Source organism: Choristoneura fumiferana, chromosome 10 (genome assembly GCF_025370935.1).
Source record: "Choristoneura fumiferana chromosome 10, NRCan_CFum_1, whole genome shotgun sequence".
In the NCBI taxonomy this organism is placed as follows: domain Eukaryota; kingdom Metazoa; phylum Arthropoda; class Insecta; order Lepidoptera; family Tortricidae; genus Choristoneura; species Choristoneura fumiferana.
Genome location: NC_133481.1, coordinates 17,618,871 through 17,634,669, shown reverse-complemented (window position 1 = coordinate 17,634,669; position 15,799 = coordinate 17,618,871). Strand labels below are relative to the sequence as shown.

General features: G+C 38.7%; 1 protein-coding gene across 1 annotated transcript in view; it reads right to left on the bottom strand.

The window, feature by feature from the left end:
• Positions 1–228: 228 nt before the first annotated feature.
• Positions 229–15,799, bottom strand: part of Tbc1d15-17 (TBC1 domain family member 15/17) — a 21,447-nt gene continuing 5,876 nt past the window's right edge. Inside the window, exons 3-10 of the mRNA XM_074093741.1 lie at positions 12,400–12,819; positions 9,447–9,615; positions 8,174–8,270; positions 7,321–7,737; positions 5,643–5,830; positions 5,119–5,245; positions 4,324–4,548; positions 229–586 (exon numbers count right to left, since the gene is read on the bottom strand). Coding sequence (XP_073949842.1) covers positions 521–586; positions 4,324–4,548; positions 5,119–5,245; positions 5,643–5,830; positions 7,321–7,737; positions 8,174–8,270; positions 9,447–9,615; positions 12,400–12,819 — 1,709 coding nt within the window. The 3' untranslated portion in view covers positions 229–520. The remainder of the gene's footprint in view (positions 587–4,323; positions 4,549–5,118; positions 5,246–5,642; positions 5,831–7,320; positions 7,738–8,173; positions 8,271–9,446; positions 9,616–12,399; positions 12,820–15,799) is intronic.

Genomic DNA, 15,799 nt, shown 5'->3' with positions numbered 1-15,799 from the left:
GATATGTTTCGATTTGACCAATTGTACACTAATGCTAGGATTAAATAATAATACTCAAATATAACAAACATAACACCAAATTTAAACGTATAAAATTGACTTTATTTTATTTTATTGTTACACTAACCGTGAATCTATTTTTAGCTGAATCATTTATTATTCTGTTTAAAAATGACATTTTATATTTTTTATGATTCGGTATCTATGGCACAAAATAAAAAGATTAAAAAAAGTAAATAACTTGTGTAATATAGTAATGTAAATTATCAGAGAATAATGTACAATATCTATTGATCAGAAACAAAGGCGGGCGGTATATTGCGGAAAATTTAAAGTAACATCGGTTAAATTACTTTTCATATAAATATAAAATGTTTCTAGCGCCTTAACATTTCTCTCAATAAACCGGTAAAAGAATACAAAATCGGCAACATGGAGACAGCTGTTGTATATTTCTCATAAGAAGGTATGCTATAAAAATATAAAAAGTATCACTCTCCAGTCTGTTAGTATAGGATATCTAGGCGAGCAATGCCCGGACGCTGGTTGTTACGACAGATATTTTAAGTCCATTATATTCGAGTTCCTGTAAAAAAAGACATATTTTAAAATTAAGTAATAGATCTGTGCTAAGGCAAGAGTGATTTGAGCCGATTTATAACATATTTAAGTAATAGAAAGCTACACTGTCTCCAATTATAATGGGCTACTTACTAATTACAAGTTCTTGTGGCAGCTAAACCGAAATGTTTTTCATTAGAAAAATCAACCAAGATATCAATGTCAAAAATTAGATTTATTCTTTATTATAACTTTTTTTTTTTTATTCTACTGGATGGCAAGCGAGCAAGTGGGTCTCCTGATGGTAAGAGATCACCACCGCCCATAAACATCTGCAACACCAGGGGTATTGAAAATGCGTTGCCAACCTAGAGGCCTAAGATGGGATACCTCAAGTGCCAGTGATTTCACCGGCTGTCTTACTCTCCACGCCGAAACACAACAGCGCAAGCACTGCTGCTTCACGGCAGGATTGCGAGCAAGATGGTGGTAGCAATCCGGCCGGACCTTGCACGAGGTCCTACCACCTGCGATTTATTATAACTGAGATTATGAATATTTAGTAGGCATTATAAATATTCCAGAAATTGACCTTTACTAACTAGTGGACAAGCCCTCATGAGTTTTTTTTATTTATGATCACACCATATCTATGTGAATTATTTTGACTATAGTTAACCCTCATGATTTTCACTCATTCATAACTATTACAATACACGGACTTATCAGTATCACGCTTAACGAAACGAGTATTAATTATCTCGACGTTTCGGCCACATTGCAGTGGCCGTGGTCACGAGTAGACTGTGTTATAAGTTTGACCGCTATGTGTCTGTCTGTGGCACCCTAGCTCTTAAACGGCTGGACCGATTTGAATGCGGTTTTTTTATTTGAAATCAGGGTTTCTAGCGATGGTTCTTAGATACGTTTCATCAAAATTGGTTCAGCCGTTTTTGAGATTTTGAAGTGACAAAGTCGGGGGTCTTCCAACTGTTTGTTGGTTAGGTTATACGTAGGATTATTTGTTGTGTAGCAAAAGTTATACCCTACATTTCAGTCTACTCGTGACCACTGCAATGTGGCTGAAACGTCATGGTAATTAATCGATTAGTTAAGCGTAGTACGTCCCGGGTGTTGTAATAGTTGTAGTTAACCCACCACGTGCGGTCCGTTCTACAGAGATTTAGGCAGCGGCGTCTTTAGCCCATGTGCAATTATTACTTTAGCGCCATCTAGGAACCACGCGGTCAAAAGGGAATAGGTATAAAATGCCGCGGCCGGCGCCCCTAACACCGCTGCGCCCGTGTGCAACGCACACCCTGCACTATAGGTAGAGACGCCTCTGAATTGAGGAACTATTGTAGTCCTTAGGACATTCAAGGGCAAAGATATTGACACGGCCGAAGTTGTAAAAATATGTATACACGGCCTTATTGAGTGCATAAAGTCGTGTATACATATTTTTGTAACTTTGGCCGTGGCGATATCTTTGCCCTGGACTGGACATGAGACGGGTTAAGGTACGTACTTATAAATAAAAAAAAGGGTTGCCTTTCTTCATAATCATAATTAATACGGATCCAAAAAATACTAGCAAAGTATACACACAAATAAAATCACACTACACAACCAAACCATACTTATTCTATTCTAAGTTGCTTTTGATAAAATCTATTTTTTTTAAAAATACGAATACATGTTCGAAATAACATTATTAAGTATCTTAGATTTGTCACTGATTTCTTTGTAATTCATTTCATCTACCAACTCATTTTTGTAACGGAGAATTAAGGCGTTTGACGAATTTATTTTTTTAACAACAAATTTGCAACACATTTCACTCAGCATTTTTTTTAACCACTTGTCAGAAAAAGTTACAAACATGTGTACAAAAGCCAAATTTATGTTGCTAATCAAAATCGTAAGATTTTTTTAACACCGTACTTCTCAAATGCGGCGACTGAATTCGAACTTGTATTTCCTGGCCTCTATTTAATAAAAGATACAAGTGCTACAAATTCACATAATTGTTAAGTTTCTCATACAAAAAAGTGAAAATTATGTAGAACTAGCGTTTACCCGCGGCTTCGCACGCGTAAATCATTGGATACAGCAGTTGAATTGAAATTCCGGGATTTTATTAAATTCTGGTGGGAATTCCCTAAAATAACATCGTGGTTTTCATTGACGAAAAAATTAAAACACCCATGCCAAATTTCATGACTCAAAGCCCAGCGGTTGTTATTTAGAGATTTTATCCCTATCCCGTGGGACAATCGGGATAAAAAGTAGCCCATGTGTTATTCCAGACGTCCAGCTACCTACGTACCAAATTTCATGACTCTAAGCCCAGCGGTTGTTATTTAGAGATATTATCCCTATCCCGTGGGAATATCGGGATAAAAAATATTCTATGTTTTAATCTAGGTTATAAACTAACTTTTCGCCAAACTTCATCTAAATCCGTCCAGCCGCTTCGACATTTATAATATTAGTAGGATTGAAGCACTTGCAACTTTTGAAATAGGTTTCGTCAGTAAACAGTAGATCTTGGGTCTATCAAGTTGGCCACCCCTGGTCTACATGCATGAACTGGGCTAATGAGAGCTAGATACAAGATGTGCTTAAGCAAGAAAACTTGATGACGCCAGTTCTTTAGTAGCGTTTGAAATCGCATTTTAAAGTGCACACCATAGAAAAAAAAGCATACAATAGGATTGTTGTCCAGCGCGCAATCGCAATCGCAATCACCATTTCTATCTTCTAAACGGTGTAAGATGCCAGCAGAGATGGTGAATGAATTTGTTTGTGAGCGCGTTAGACTAACTCTGAACAAAAGATAGCGAGAACGATAGTAAATTAGTCTTTTAACTAGCCGTTACCCGCGACTCCGTCCGCGCGAAATTCGTTTATCGCTATCCCGCGGGAACTATGCAATTTTTCGGTATAAAAACTATCCTATGTCCTTCGCCGGGATTCAAACTATCTGTATACCGAATTTTATCTAAATTGGTTCAGTGGTTTAGACGTGATGAAGTAACAAACAAACAAACAGACTTGCAAACTTTCGCATTTATAATATTAGTAGGAATAGTAGATAGATGGCGTTAGTATCGTGAGGTGTTTTTGACGTTACGGTCTTGCTTGCGATTGGCTAATAACGAGAGATTGGAATTTTCACGGCATTTTTGATCTGTCATAGTGAATTCTCACTTATCGACTCGATCTTAATGATATCGATAATGATTATTATCGTAAAATAATAATCTTAATATCTTTTATAAAGACACTAATGGAACACTTATTAGTACTACAACGGACTTTAAATATGAAATTGAATTATTAAATTAGAAACTGTTAACTATTCATTGTTTTCATTGAATAATCCATATATAAATATGACGAAGTCGCGGGCAAAAGCTAGTACATACATAAATTGATTATTAATGTTTTAACCGTCACGGTCGGCCACAGCCGAAAAAAAAATCTGAAAATCGTTCCATATGCGCCACAAAATGCCGAGACGGCCACTATGACACTTTTTTCAGCTGTCGTGTTTTACCGACCGTGGCGGTCAAAGGGTTAAAAGGTTCCACATTGGTGAATGTATCAGTTTGTTCCACTGTACTGATCGACTATTATTGGAAACTATTATCTTTTTACTTCAAAGTCCAAAGCACAACAAGACACTAATAAAATACACATATAAAATTATTCACCGCGTGCTCAAAAATTCATGTCTAGTCCTATCTGATACATAACTTCGTCCATCCCGGGGCTAAAGATCCCGAGACCGTCCTCCGTACCATTGACTTGGCTCGTGGCTTCCTCGGAGCTGGTGGACCGGGTTATGTTGAGCGGGGCCATGCCCAGGATTACCCGGATCTGGTCCGTCAAATGCTGGGCTGATATGATCTGGTGGTATATACCCTCGGCTGTGCTCAGTATTTTGTCTACATCCAGGCACATTGATAGGTCGTTCACGTGCTGGAATTGAAGAGAGATTATTTGTTACCTCACCACGTCTAAAATCTGAACCAATTTAGATTAAATTACGTAGACAGATAGTTTAGAGTCCTTGACTACACCAACATCGAGGTTTTACTACAGCAACATCAATCAATTCAGGTAGAAAATCGGTGTCGCTTTGTATGATTGTATCAGGTCAAGAGATAGCTCATAATAGGGATGAGTGGAAGATCTCCACCGACAAGAGTATAAGTCAACTCTTAAGTGTCAAGAAGAAGCCTATTATTTTATGAACTAACTAGCCCGGGTAACAACCCGCGACTCCGCGTAGAATTCGGTTATCGCTTCTCCATGGCAACTATGCAATTTTCTAGAATAATCCTTCCCCGAGGCTTAAACTATCTGTATTCCTAATTTCAACTAAATCTGTTCAGCGATTAAGACGTGATGAGGTAGCAAACAAAAAAACAATCAAACAGACTTACAAACTTTCGCATTATAATATTAGTGGGATCTGAGGCCAGCCGAATTTTTTTTTGGAAGAAAGTTTAAATTACAGTAAAAATATTTATAGAAAAATAAACTTACTTTTAATATTTCAGTAAATCCGAAATTGTTGTTTATGATTACTTCACTTTCGGCGTCAAGTATCGCAACACAGATGAGGAGATGGAAGTTAGCGCATGGCAACCCAGTCCATAGTACCTCCCATAACCTGTAAAAAAATATATATAGAGAAATACACAAAGATTAGAACAACACAGTGATAATTAACAACATTAAAAAAACTGCAGGCATATTTTTCTACTGAAAACACCACAAGCTATTTCAGACACAATAAAAAAGTCCGGGGTTCCAACAAAATAACTGATACCGGCCATTGGAGTTGGCTGTATACGATTTGTGCCAACATTTCCATGGCCGTTTTTACTTTTTAAAAAGTTTGAGACTCGACAATAATGGAAATTTGTATGCGACATTGTTGTCCAGTTAGCGAGCCAGCAATCTTTTTTAACTTTTTAATTTTTCGCTGACCATAAACTATGCGCTTCGCCTTCTGATATGGAAAGGAGGAGGAGTTTTACGGATATTTTTGATAAAACTACATTCACCTCATGATGTCCCGATGCGAGAACTCCCTCTTAAACCAGACAAGTAGCCAGCGGAAGCAGAAGTACATATTCCCGGAGTCCTTCTGCGCGAGGTGCTGCGCCAGCGCCGGGCTGCAGAACGTCAGGAGTTGTTGCAGCTGCAGTAGTTGTTGCTTCATGCCTGCTTGGTCCATGTCGAAGTTGGACGCCTGGAATGCAAGAAAGAAAGAAAATACATTCGTGACAGTGACAATTACAGAAATGACAGACAAATGAGGAAACAATGTAGGCAAGCGACTCACGAAACGGACCCGCCTCAGCATAAGCCTCCATCCATCAGAGATGTGCGAGAATGTGTGGCGGGGAATGTGTTTTTCGTTAACCAAGAGAAACGCTTAAGGGGCTACCAGAGGTTTTCATCGATTTGACAAGTTTTGAATCGTATCTCCTACTTTTGCACTACAGATAGAATTATAAGTAAAACGGCTATCGGTTCTCCAATCTTTTATCTCCCTTTTTGTCTACCGGATTTTGAAAAACAAAATGAATACTTAATTTTGTATGATTTTTTTAACCATTGTCTGAAAAAAAACACTTATTTCGTGTCTCTATTGACGTGAAAGATCTAACATACACGTATACGAAATCTACATATTTGGGTTCGTCTTTGACGTCTCTAAAAAGCAGTCGAGGGTTTTCTTTGATGCCAAATATCTCGAAGACAATGAACTTTGAAGTCAATATGGGATACTATATTGCTTAAAGCCGTTGTTGTTAATGTAATAAGCTACAAAAAACATTAGAAAACTAAGGATTTCAGATCGAAGGTCATTGGGGCATGGGATCCCCTTAAATTACCTCGTCTCGCTCCGTTCAGCTGTTTCCACCAGATGTGCTGTGCGAGGATAGATAAATGAAGCGTTTCTATTGGTTCATGAAAAACACATTCCACATTCTGGTGGAAACGTAGCCTAATGCCGGCTCGAGAGCCAGCGCTGGTCTTCCGGTGGGACCGTGAGGCCGTCACTGCACGCTGCACGTGCGACCGAACCGTGTCTAATTATGAACGCGACCGTATATGGTCAGCGCTACCAACACAAGGGCGTTCTATTTGACATTGACAGCTGATACGGGCAAGCACACGTGCAGCAAGCAAAACGACGCCATGCCGTTAGGTTGATTACACTGTCATGTCACATAAATGTGACCAATTTTGCTACACCCTCAATCATACTTGCGCAAATTCCAATTTGCACAAGCAAGCAGCATGTGCGTTAACACGGCACAACGGTATACCGCAGAAATGGCTTTTGGACGCCATAGTTTTGCGCCAATTTTTGCACAAGCTGTTTGCACATGCAAGTCGCTGCTGTAGCAGGGCCTTTTATACAATTATCGCAATGTGTCTAGTTCTCTAACATTTAATGTGGTGTTTTGTTGAGTCAGTGTGACATTATGCTCATGTGGAAAAGGAGGAGGGCAGCTTTCTGCATGAAAACACATATTTCTCGCACAGATGTAGCTGTCTCCCACGTTTGGCAGCAGGTAAAAATGCCTGGAAAACTAAGTAAGAAATATGGATTTAAGCCACCGAGAACCTTAATTCCCATTTTCCAATCAACCATAAATGGCGCAGCCGGTAGGATCAACTGTAATGAACTTTTTCATTCCAAAAAAAAAAACAACAAAAACAACTTACAATTCTATCCATAAACCCGACGAAGCACCAAAAACTATCTACTTCATTCCCCAAAAGCAGTAGCAGGGGAGCCAATATATCACTCATCCCTTGAACATAGCCCAAATCAAAATTATACATGACATAAGTCATCAATATATCCTGAAGCACCACTAAGTTGGGATTGTTATCACCAGCGAAGAACGGGTGTGTCCTGTCTGTCCTGTTCACATCTTTTTCAACTAAACTTTTCCGATCTCTGTATTCGGAAAATCTGGATTCTTGGCCTTCTGTCATGGAGCGCCATTGGAGTTTCATGGAGAAGTACTCCTCTGTTCGTTTCCGTTGCAGCGTCTGGATTTCTGCGTGCGTCATATGCCAGGGGTGGTAATCTAGCAGGTATTTCCAGACCGAGTGGCGGATTGAATGGGCCACACCCTGAAATAAAGAAATAGTAGATTTAAACAGTCCAGTAATAAATAAATATCATGGGACACTTGACACCAATTGACCTAGTCTCAAACTAAGCAAAGCTTGTACTATGGATACTAGGCAACGGATAAACATACGTACATACATTTAGATAAACATACGTACGTGCGTGTGTGTACGTGTGTGTGTCCGTATGTGTCGTTTGGTGACATTTGACAACTGATAGCTGTCAATACGACCTCTTTTTTAAATCAAACAGACCAAGGCACAAAACCTATTAATCTCACCAAACGTCTGGTTTGCCGAAATAATGTTTCAATTTATTTTTACAAAAAAACGGAAACAAAAAAAAACTGTCTACAGGAGTGAACTACATACAACCTAGAACGAACACGACACAGTCGCAAATTATAGGTACAAAAACTTGTAATAAAGAGCATACCCCTCTAAAGATGAGCTGTTTGACGCCATCCACTTCCGTAACTCTCCCATGGGTATCTTGCAGACCCTCCCATTTCTCGGTAGAGAGCGGTGTTCCCCTGTGAAAGCAAAACAAATGACCCTGTGACAATGCCTAAGTTTTAGTACCTTATGGTGCTCCCACATTGGCTGTTATAAGCGTTACAATGTTATATATTTATTGTATATACTCGTAGTTAGGTATTTGAGGTTTACATATGCATTTATATTTATTCAAATGTTTTGCTGTTTTTTGATTGCTCCTCTACCACTCAAAGGTTGACTGGCAGAGATCCCTGCAGGGATAAGTCCGCCTTTGTACTTAACACTTTACTTTTATTTATGTAACCTTTTTGTTTTTCCTTTCGTACAATAAAGAGTATAAACAAACAAACAATGTGAAGTGGCCACGTCCTAAGCACGTGCAGGAGTTGCACACCGCATGTTTTGCACAACCTGCATTAATATCTGCCACAGCGGAGCGTGCAAAAATATCTGACACGTCCTACCAGGCATAGAAATATTCGTATCAGATTTTTATGCACGCTGTGTTTTGCCAGATATTGATAGTCACCAGCACCAATATCTGACATAACAAGCGTGCATAAATACGACTCTATTTCAAGGGATATTTTTGCACGCTCCGCTGGGGCAGATATTAATGCTGGTGACTGTAAGTACGTATGCCAAATAGAGGCTATAAAATGCAGCTTTAGCAGGTCCCTGTTTCTAAGCAATATTTATGTAGTGTGGGGGTCATTTTACATTAATTAGTACCCCCTTTAATTTTCCTTATTATTTGCCGTCCGTAACGGTTTGTAAATTAAAAATAGAACCCTATTTATTATTATTCCCCTCAATGGCGGCCTTAAGGCTTGGGCTAATGTCAGTTAAATTAAAGATAAATATATTCTTCTTCACATTGTACGGTGATTGTAGTTTTTGCAACTTGACAGCAAAATTTCAGAAACCACGCGGAGACAACTTTCGCATTAAAAAATGATCAGACACGCATAAAACACTATCAAAATTATACTTCAACCAGCCAAAGAAACAGAAATACCAAAATTAGATACAGTCTATATCCGCCATGTTCGAATGCTACAAATTGAACCCCCTAACACCTTATTTTGAATGTTCAAAATTTAAAGTAAATTGAACATTATCGACAATTGACAAGCAAAATAGCTAACTATAAAAACCTTTGGGGAAAAAGGGATATCAAATTACGCTTAAACGATAGTTTACTATTTCACCTAGGTATATTAGGGCGTGGCGGCAGCGTTGGCTTGACACTGATAACCTCGTAACCTTCTGACTTAGTGACAGTGGTGGCTTCGTCCAGTGCACTCATGCTCTTGGTGAGTAAGTCCGCCACCTCCTCGGACACGTCACGTTTGTCTGTAGCTTCATTGCCATAGTATACTGGGAACAAGAAAACGTATATTAACTTTATTTATCAACATCCGTTCAAAAATAAAGATATGAGCGAATGAAGTTTGCATTCCATCTTTTTATAGAAAGCAAGGTGCAAGTTTTGTGCAAGGTCCGCCCGGATTGCTACCACCATCTTTCTCGCTAATCCCGCCGTGAAGCAGCAGTGCTTGCACTGTTGTTTCGGCGTGGAGAGTAAGACAGCCGGTGAAATTACTGGCACTTGAGGTATCCCATCTTAGGCCTCTAGGTTGGCAACGCATCTGCAATACCCGGGCGGTGGTGATCTCTTAACATCAGGAGACCCACTTGCTCGTTTGCCATCCAGTCAAATAATAATAAAAAACACATTCTTAGAAAAATGTTTGCGATGTATTAGGAATTGCTTTACATGCAGTCGCTCGGCGCTCGTTTCCAGCGTCAAATCTGGTCACGTGCCATATAGCGACAAAGCTGGAAATGTTGAGCTTTATCGCTGAAAAAAAACCTCTTCGATTTCGGATTTATACCACTGCCACGACTGTCACTAAAAGAGGTTAATAAATCAGCTACCAAGACCAAGATCGTTCCGCAAGCAGCCATCTTGATGCCGCTGTGCGACGCGGCGAATTGACGCTTGCTAATTTGAGTCCGGGAAATTCAAAAATAGGAACACGTGACCAGATTTATCGCTGGAAACGAGCGTCGAGCGACTCGCATGTGGCCGCACCTTTACTTTTAATAAGCAACTCGGGAGACATTAACATAGCAACAATTTACACCAAAAAGTTGATTGACCTGACTACTTAATACATACTTTGTTCGCGCACGGGATTAGAGCAACTCTGTTCAGGGTTCAATCCTGGCCAGCATCAAACATTAGTACATTAACATTAGTATAGTAATATATAACGGAAACCCTGAGAGCTTGTGCACACTAGCGTTTTTGACGGCGGTTTCTCGGCGGAGCGGGAACGCGGCGCGCACACGGCGAGCACGCTGCGGTATCTCCGCGATTATTCGCCGCCTGCGACTGCGAGCCGCCGCGGTGCCATCGCGATGATTAAGAGCGTTTATTCCTGCTGAGCTGGCAACGTTCCATTTTTGTTAGTTTTTCTCGATTATTCCATAAAATTTAATGAAAAATAATAACGTTGTCTGATAGAACACTTCTTAATATATAAGTTTGTGTCTACTCCAATGATTATTCGTTATACTTTTATTTTCTTGAAAAACCGGTCATAAACATGAATTCGTTTTTAAGGAATATAAAAGTCTATCACGAATAATTATTGGAGTAGACACATTAACTTATATATTATTAAGAAGTGTTCTATCATCTATCAGAAAACATTTTTAATTTTCATACAACTTTTATGGAATAATCGAGAAAAACTAACAAAAATGCAACGTTGCCAGCTCAGCAGGAATAAACGCTTTTAAGCCACGTACGGTCATATACGGTCCGCGTCACCGCGGCGGAGCACTGGCGGCAAATAATCGCGGAGGTACCGCAGCTTGCTCGCCGCGTTCCCGCTCCGCCGAGAAACCGCCGGCAAAAACGCTAGTGTGCACAAGCTCTGAACGTTGTTGTTCAGGTCGAGTACTCCCGGATCTATTATTTATTCTATATTTTAAACCAGACTTATTGTCTAACGCAGTCGGAATCACAATCGTTTCGACCACTTATTTCTGTCAAACGGTATAAGGCAAAGGTAGAAAGAGACGGTAATTGTGATCGCGACTACTACTACTTCTACTGTGTCTAATGGTGATTTTTCCACCGGCGAGGCGAGACGAGAATTGAAATTTGTATGCATTCTCGCGCGCCCGCCGCGAGCCGCCGCGGGCGCCGCCATACAAATTTCAATTCTCGTCTCGCCTCGCCGGAGGAAAATCTCCATAAAAGTTTGCAAATGCAACATACGCCCGTAATACTGACCGTTTTTCAGTAAGTTTACATTTTGTTCAAAAAACGGCGAAGTGCTACTGACAACTACAAGTTACGAGTGTAGAATTACAAATCAAGTAGAATTACTGACTTAGCAAAAATACGAATATTTTTTGAAATAATTAAGTTAGCGCAGGTAGGTAAGGCAGTTGGGTGGGACGTGTAAAATTTTTGTAATATAGCCTTTCTATTCCGAACTGGTAGTTTTCTATTTTTGTGTATGTTATTAATTATCATAAAATGTCCCTCAGTTCGGTGTGTCTTTTGACATAGGCCTCCTCCAACTACCTCCATTGGACTCTGTCAGCTGCAACTCTGGTCCAGTATGGTCCCAAGGTTAGGCGGAAATCATCTTCCCATCTTCTTATTGGACGCCCCTGTTGTCTGTTTCCATCTCTTGGGTACCAGAGTGTTACCTGCTTACTCCATTTGTCTGCTTTACAACGCAACATATGACCCGTCCATCCCCATTTCAAATGGTCAATTCTGGTATGTTGACAACTTTAGTTTTGTTTCTTATTTCAGTTGATTTATTTAGTTTTATTTTTTTGAGACTTTTTTATATTCGACTGTATATTATATATAACGTAATTTATTTACTATAGAAGTAGGACACAATGATTCCTTTAATTAAACAAGCAAATTCTTGTATACATATTTCAGGGATCTTGGAAAGGGCTCCAACGATTTCGATGAAATTTGGCATGTGGGGGTTTTCGGGGATTACAAATCGATCTAGCTTGGTCTTATCTCTGGGAAAACGCTTATTATCGAGTTTTAGCCCGAGCAAAGCTCGGTCGCCCAGGTACTAACTTTTAAATCTCATAAAACGTTTAATCACTTACCAATATCCGTGAGCTTCGAAAAAGCAGTCATAGTAGTCTCATAAGGCCTCTGTTTAAAATTGGACACTAAATTCCACACAACATCTGTCGTGTTCTCCGTAAAAATATCCAGTTCGGCAAAACTCTTATTTAAAACTTGGGACTCGTCTGTAGGTTCCACAACTATATAGGTGTTCCTGTCATGCCTGACTTTCGCTGTTTTCACATAATTCTTCAGGTTGGACACGAAAACTTCGGCGTTTCCGTGTAAGAAGTGGAATGTGGTCTGCCAGACGCCCTGTTTCGTTGAGAATTGCACCTGTTGGTTAGTGCGGTTCACTCTGAAGGATTTTAGCTCGTCAAGGGGTATTCTTATGATGCGGGCGCGGGCGGTTTGGTAGTCGGAAGTCAGGTTGCCGCTTAGAGTGCGCTGTCGGCGGCCTGCGGGCGAGATACTACTATTATCCTACTAATATAAGAAATGCAAATGTTTGTTTGTGTGTGTGTGTCTTTTGTGCGTATGTTTTAACTAAAACAGCTGGATTTTGATGAAATTTGGTATCTAGGCTGGAAGCACAGATATAGATTACACTAGATAACGCAAACACCGTAACGTAATAGCCGTGGTGGCCTAGTGGTTTGACCTATCGCCTCTCAAGCAGAGGGTCGTGGGTTCAAACCCCGGCTCGCACCTCTGAGTTTTTCGAAATTCATGTGCGGAATTTGAAATTTACCACGAGGGGATAGAACCCGGGACCTCAAGCTTCACAGTCAGGATCTCTAACCAATAGGCTATCCGGTCCTCGTATAAAAGAAATCTTACCAATAGTATTGACCACAGCCCATTCTTGGTCCTGGGTGTCAGAGTCGATGGTTATTAGATCGTTAGGCCTCCACTCAATCACCTTGTTGCCTCGGGGTTGAGCATGATACACAGCATCCCGTGGGAGTTTAGGTCGGCAATGGGCCGGCCAATGCAGGTCTTGACAAGCACCCCATCTTGAGTGAACAGGTCCTGTGGAAATACAATCATCATCATCATCAACCAACTTCAAAAAAAAGGAAGAGATCAATTCAGTTGTATTTTTTTATGTTTATCAGCTCAGAACTCCGTCATTCATGGTTTTTTTGTAGTTGGTTAAATTTTTCATTATCATTTTTTATTTTCAAATGTATGCTTTTTTACAAATGTTGCATACTTACAACCTACATATTGGTTACCAGATTTGTTATTTTGGATAATACTTCAACATTCTTAAAATTCTTTATTGAATGAACAACTTTTGCTTTAAGAACTACATTTGGCCACTATTCTTAGGGCCTGTTTCACCGCTTGTCGACTAACTTTCAGTGTCAGATAAAAGTAATGCCGTCTTTGTTTATTCGGACAAAACAAACAGGGACGGCATCACTGACGTCTGTCACTTAAAGTTAGTCGACAAGTGGTGGAACAGGCCCTTAGTGTTCATTTAATTGGTTCTTTACTCACGAATATAAATAAATAAATAAATATCACGGGACAATTCACACCAATTGACGTAGTCCCAAAGTAAGCTTAGCAAAGCTTGTGTTATGGGTACTAAGCAACGGATAAATATAATTATATAGATAGATACATACTTAAATACATATTAAACACCAAGACCCGAGAACAAACATTCATATTTTTTCATACAAATATCTGCCCCGACACGGGAATCAAACCCGGGACCTCAAGCTTTATAGTCAGGTTCTCTAACCACTAGGCCATCTGGTCATCTAGAATATATAACATGAATAGCATAGCAAGCACATCTGGTTTCTAATTATACAAATAAATAAATACACATACACATTTGCTCATGGTCCTTTCCTTTGAGTAACACAGACTAGTAAGTGACACAATGTACAGTAGTCAAGCTTACTTCAGAGTTGCCACTATCAAAATTAAGAACAAATTAGAGCTCTAGAGGCCACACTCAAAATATGCGAAATAAATTATAATGGAAGCCTATAAAAGTTCTATGAATGATAATTCAATTTTGATTTATCTTGCACATTAAAAATGGAATAGCACCGAAAAAAAAACATGGGAATTATTTTATTTTATATTCGTTTATTGTTAGTTGTTAGCCTTTATTTTATAGGCACGCTTTATGAGTAATGATAAAGAATCTCAAAACTCCGCATTTTTATTTAATTATTAATTAATTATTTAATTTAAAAAAAAAAAGTTGATTAAGTAATTAAAAAAATCTAAGTAACTGTCGCAATTTTAAACGTAACGTAACGTAAATCATAATTTTCATTTATAGTACTGTATAGTATAAGAGTATGGAGTCAGAAGACAAGACACCAAACTTTTTATTAAAGACCTACTCTCGTCTGGTTTTGACCCCAGGGCTCGCACTTACCGCTCGCAAAGATTAGGAATAATAGTTCAGAGAGGTAACGCGGCCAGTGTCTTGGGGTCAATGCCTGTGGCAGAAAATCAGGACATTTTTTTACTTTGTAAGTTTAGTTTAGTTTTAATTTTGTAATTGTTTTTTATATTAGTCATGTAAATATTTATTATAGGAGCTCAGTTGTTAATTACATGTTTAAACTAGTCGAAAAAAAAGAGGAAAAAATAAGATTACGTAAAAAAAAAGGATTTTTACTGATAGTACTTTGTGTTAATTGTACTTGCATTGTCATCCTACTGACATTGTATACCGAATTTCAAGTCAATCCGACCATAAGGAGTGGGTCAAAACTAACTCGCAAAATTTCACCCAACAGCAACAACAAACAGCGCAAGTTCAATAAAACCTTGTAAAATTGGTAAAATTTATAAATTTTGTACATTATGCTTATCTACCGATGGCGGTGGTGGTAGGAACCATGGTGTACAATTTTTTTTAAAATGTGTAATACAACATTACAATAATTGTTGTACCTACAACACTTATTTACAGAAAATATAAACACATCAAAAGAGATAAAATTTATCAGTAATAGAATAGCTGATGAGTGAGGATATCAATAAATTACAGGTCATTGTTCTCTTGTTCTGATCAAGGCCACGATAATTTAATAAAGCATTTGTATTCTGTAATAACCATGCAACTTTTGATCATGCAACTCTTGATTAAAACAAAAAACTTGCTTAATTTCTCACAATAAAGACCTAATTAATTATATTAACTTATTATTTTATTATAAAGATCACTGTAGCTTAATATCAAAACAGCTACACACTACTTATATTTTGTTTTTAATTAATAACCCTCTTTTTTATCTGCTGTTATTACCGAAACAATGCTACCATGTCAACACAAACATGAAGCCTCACTGTACCTCATAAAAATAACACATTTAAAACAACTCATACATGGCTCAATACAGTAAAAAGTTCAAGTACAACACAGCCAAACATTCAGTGATTTAGCCGAATATTCAG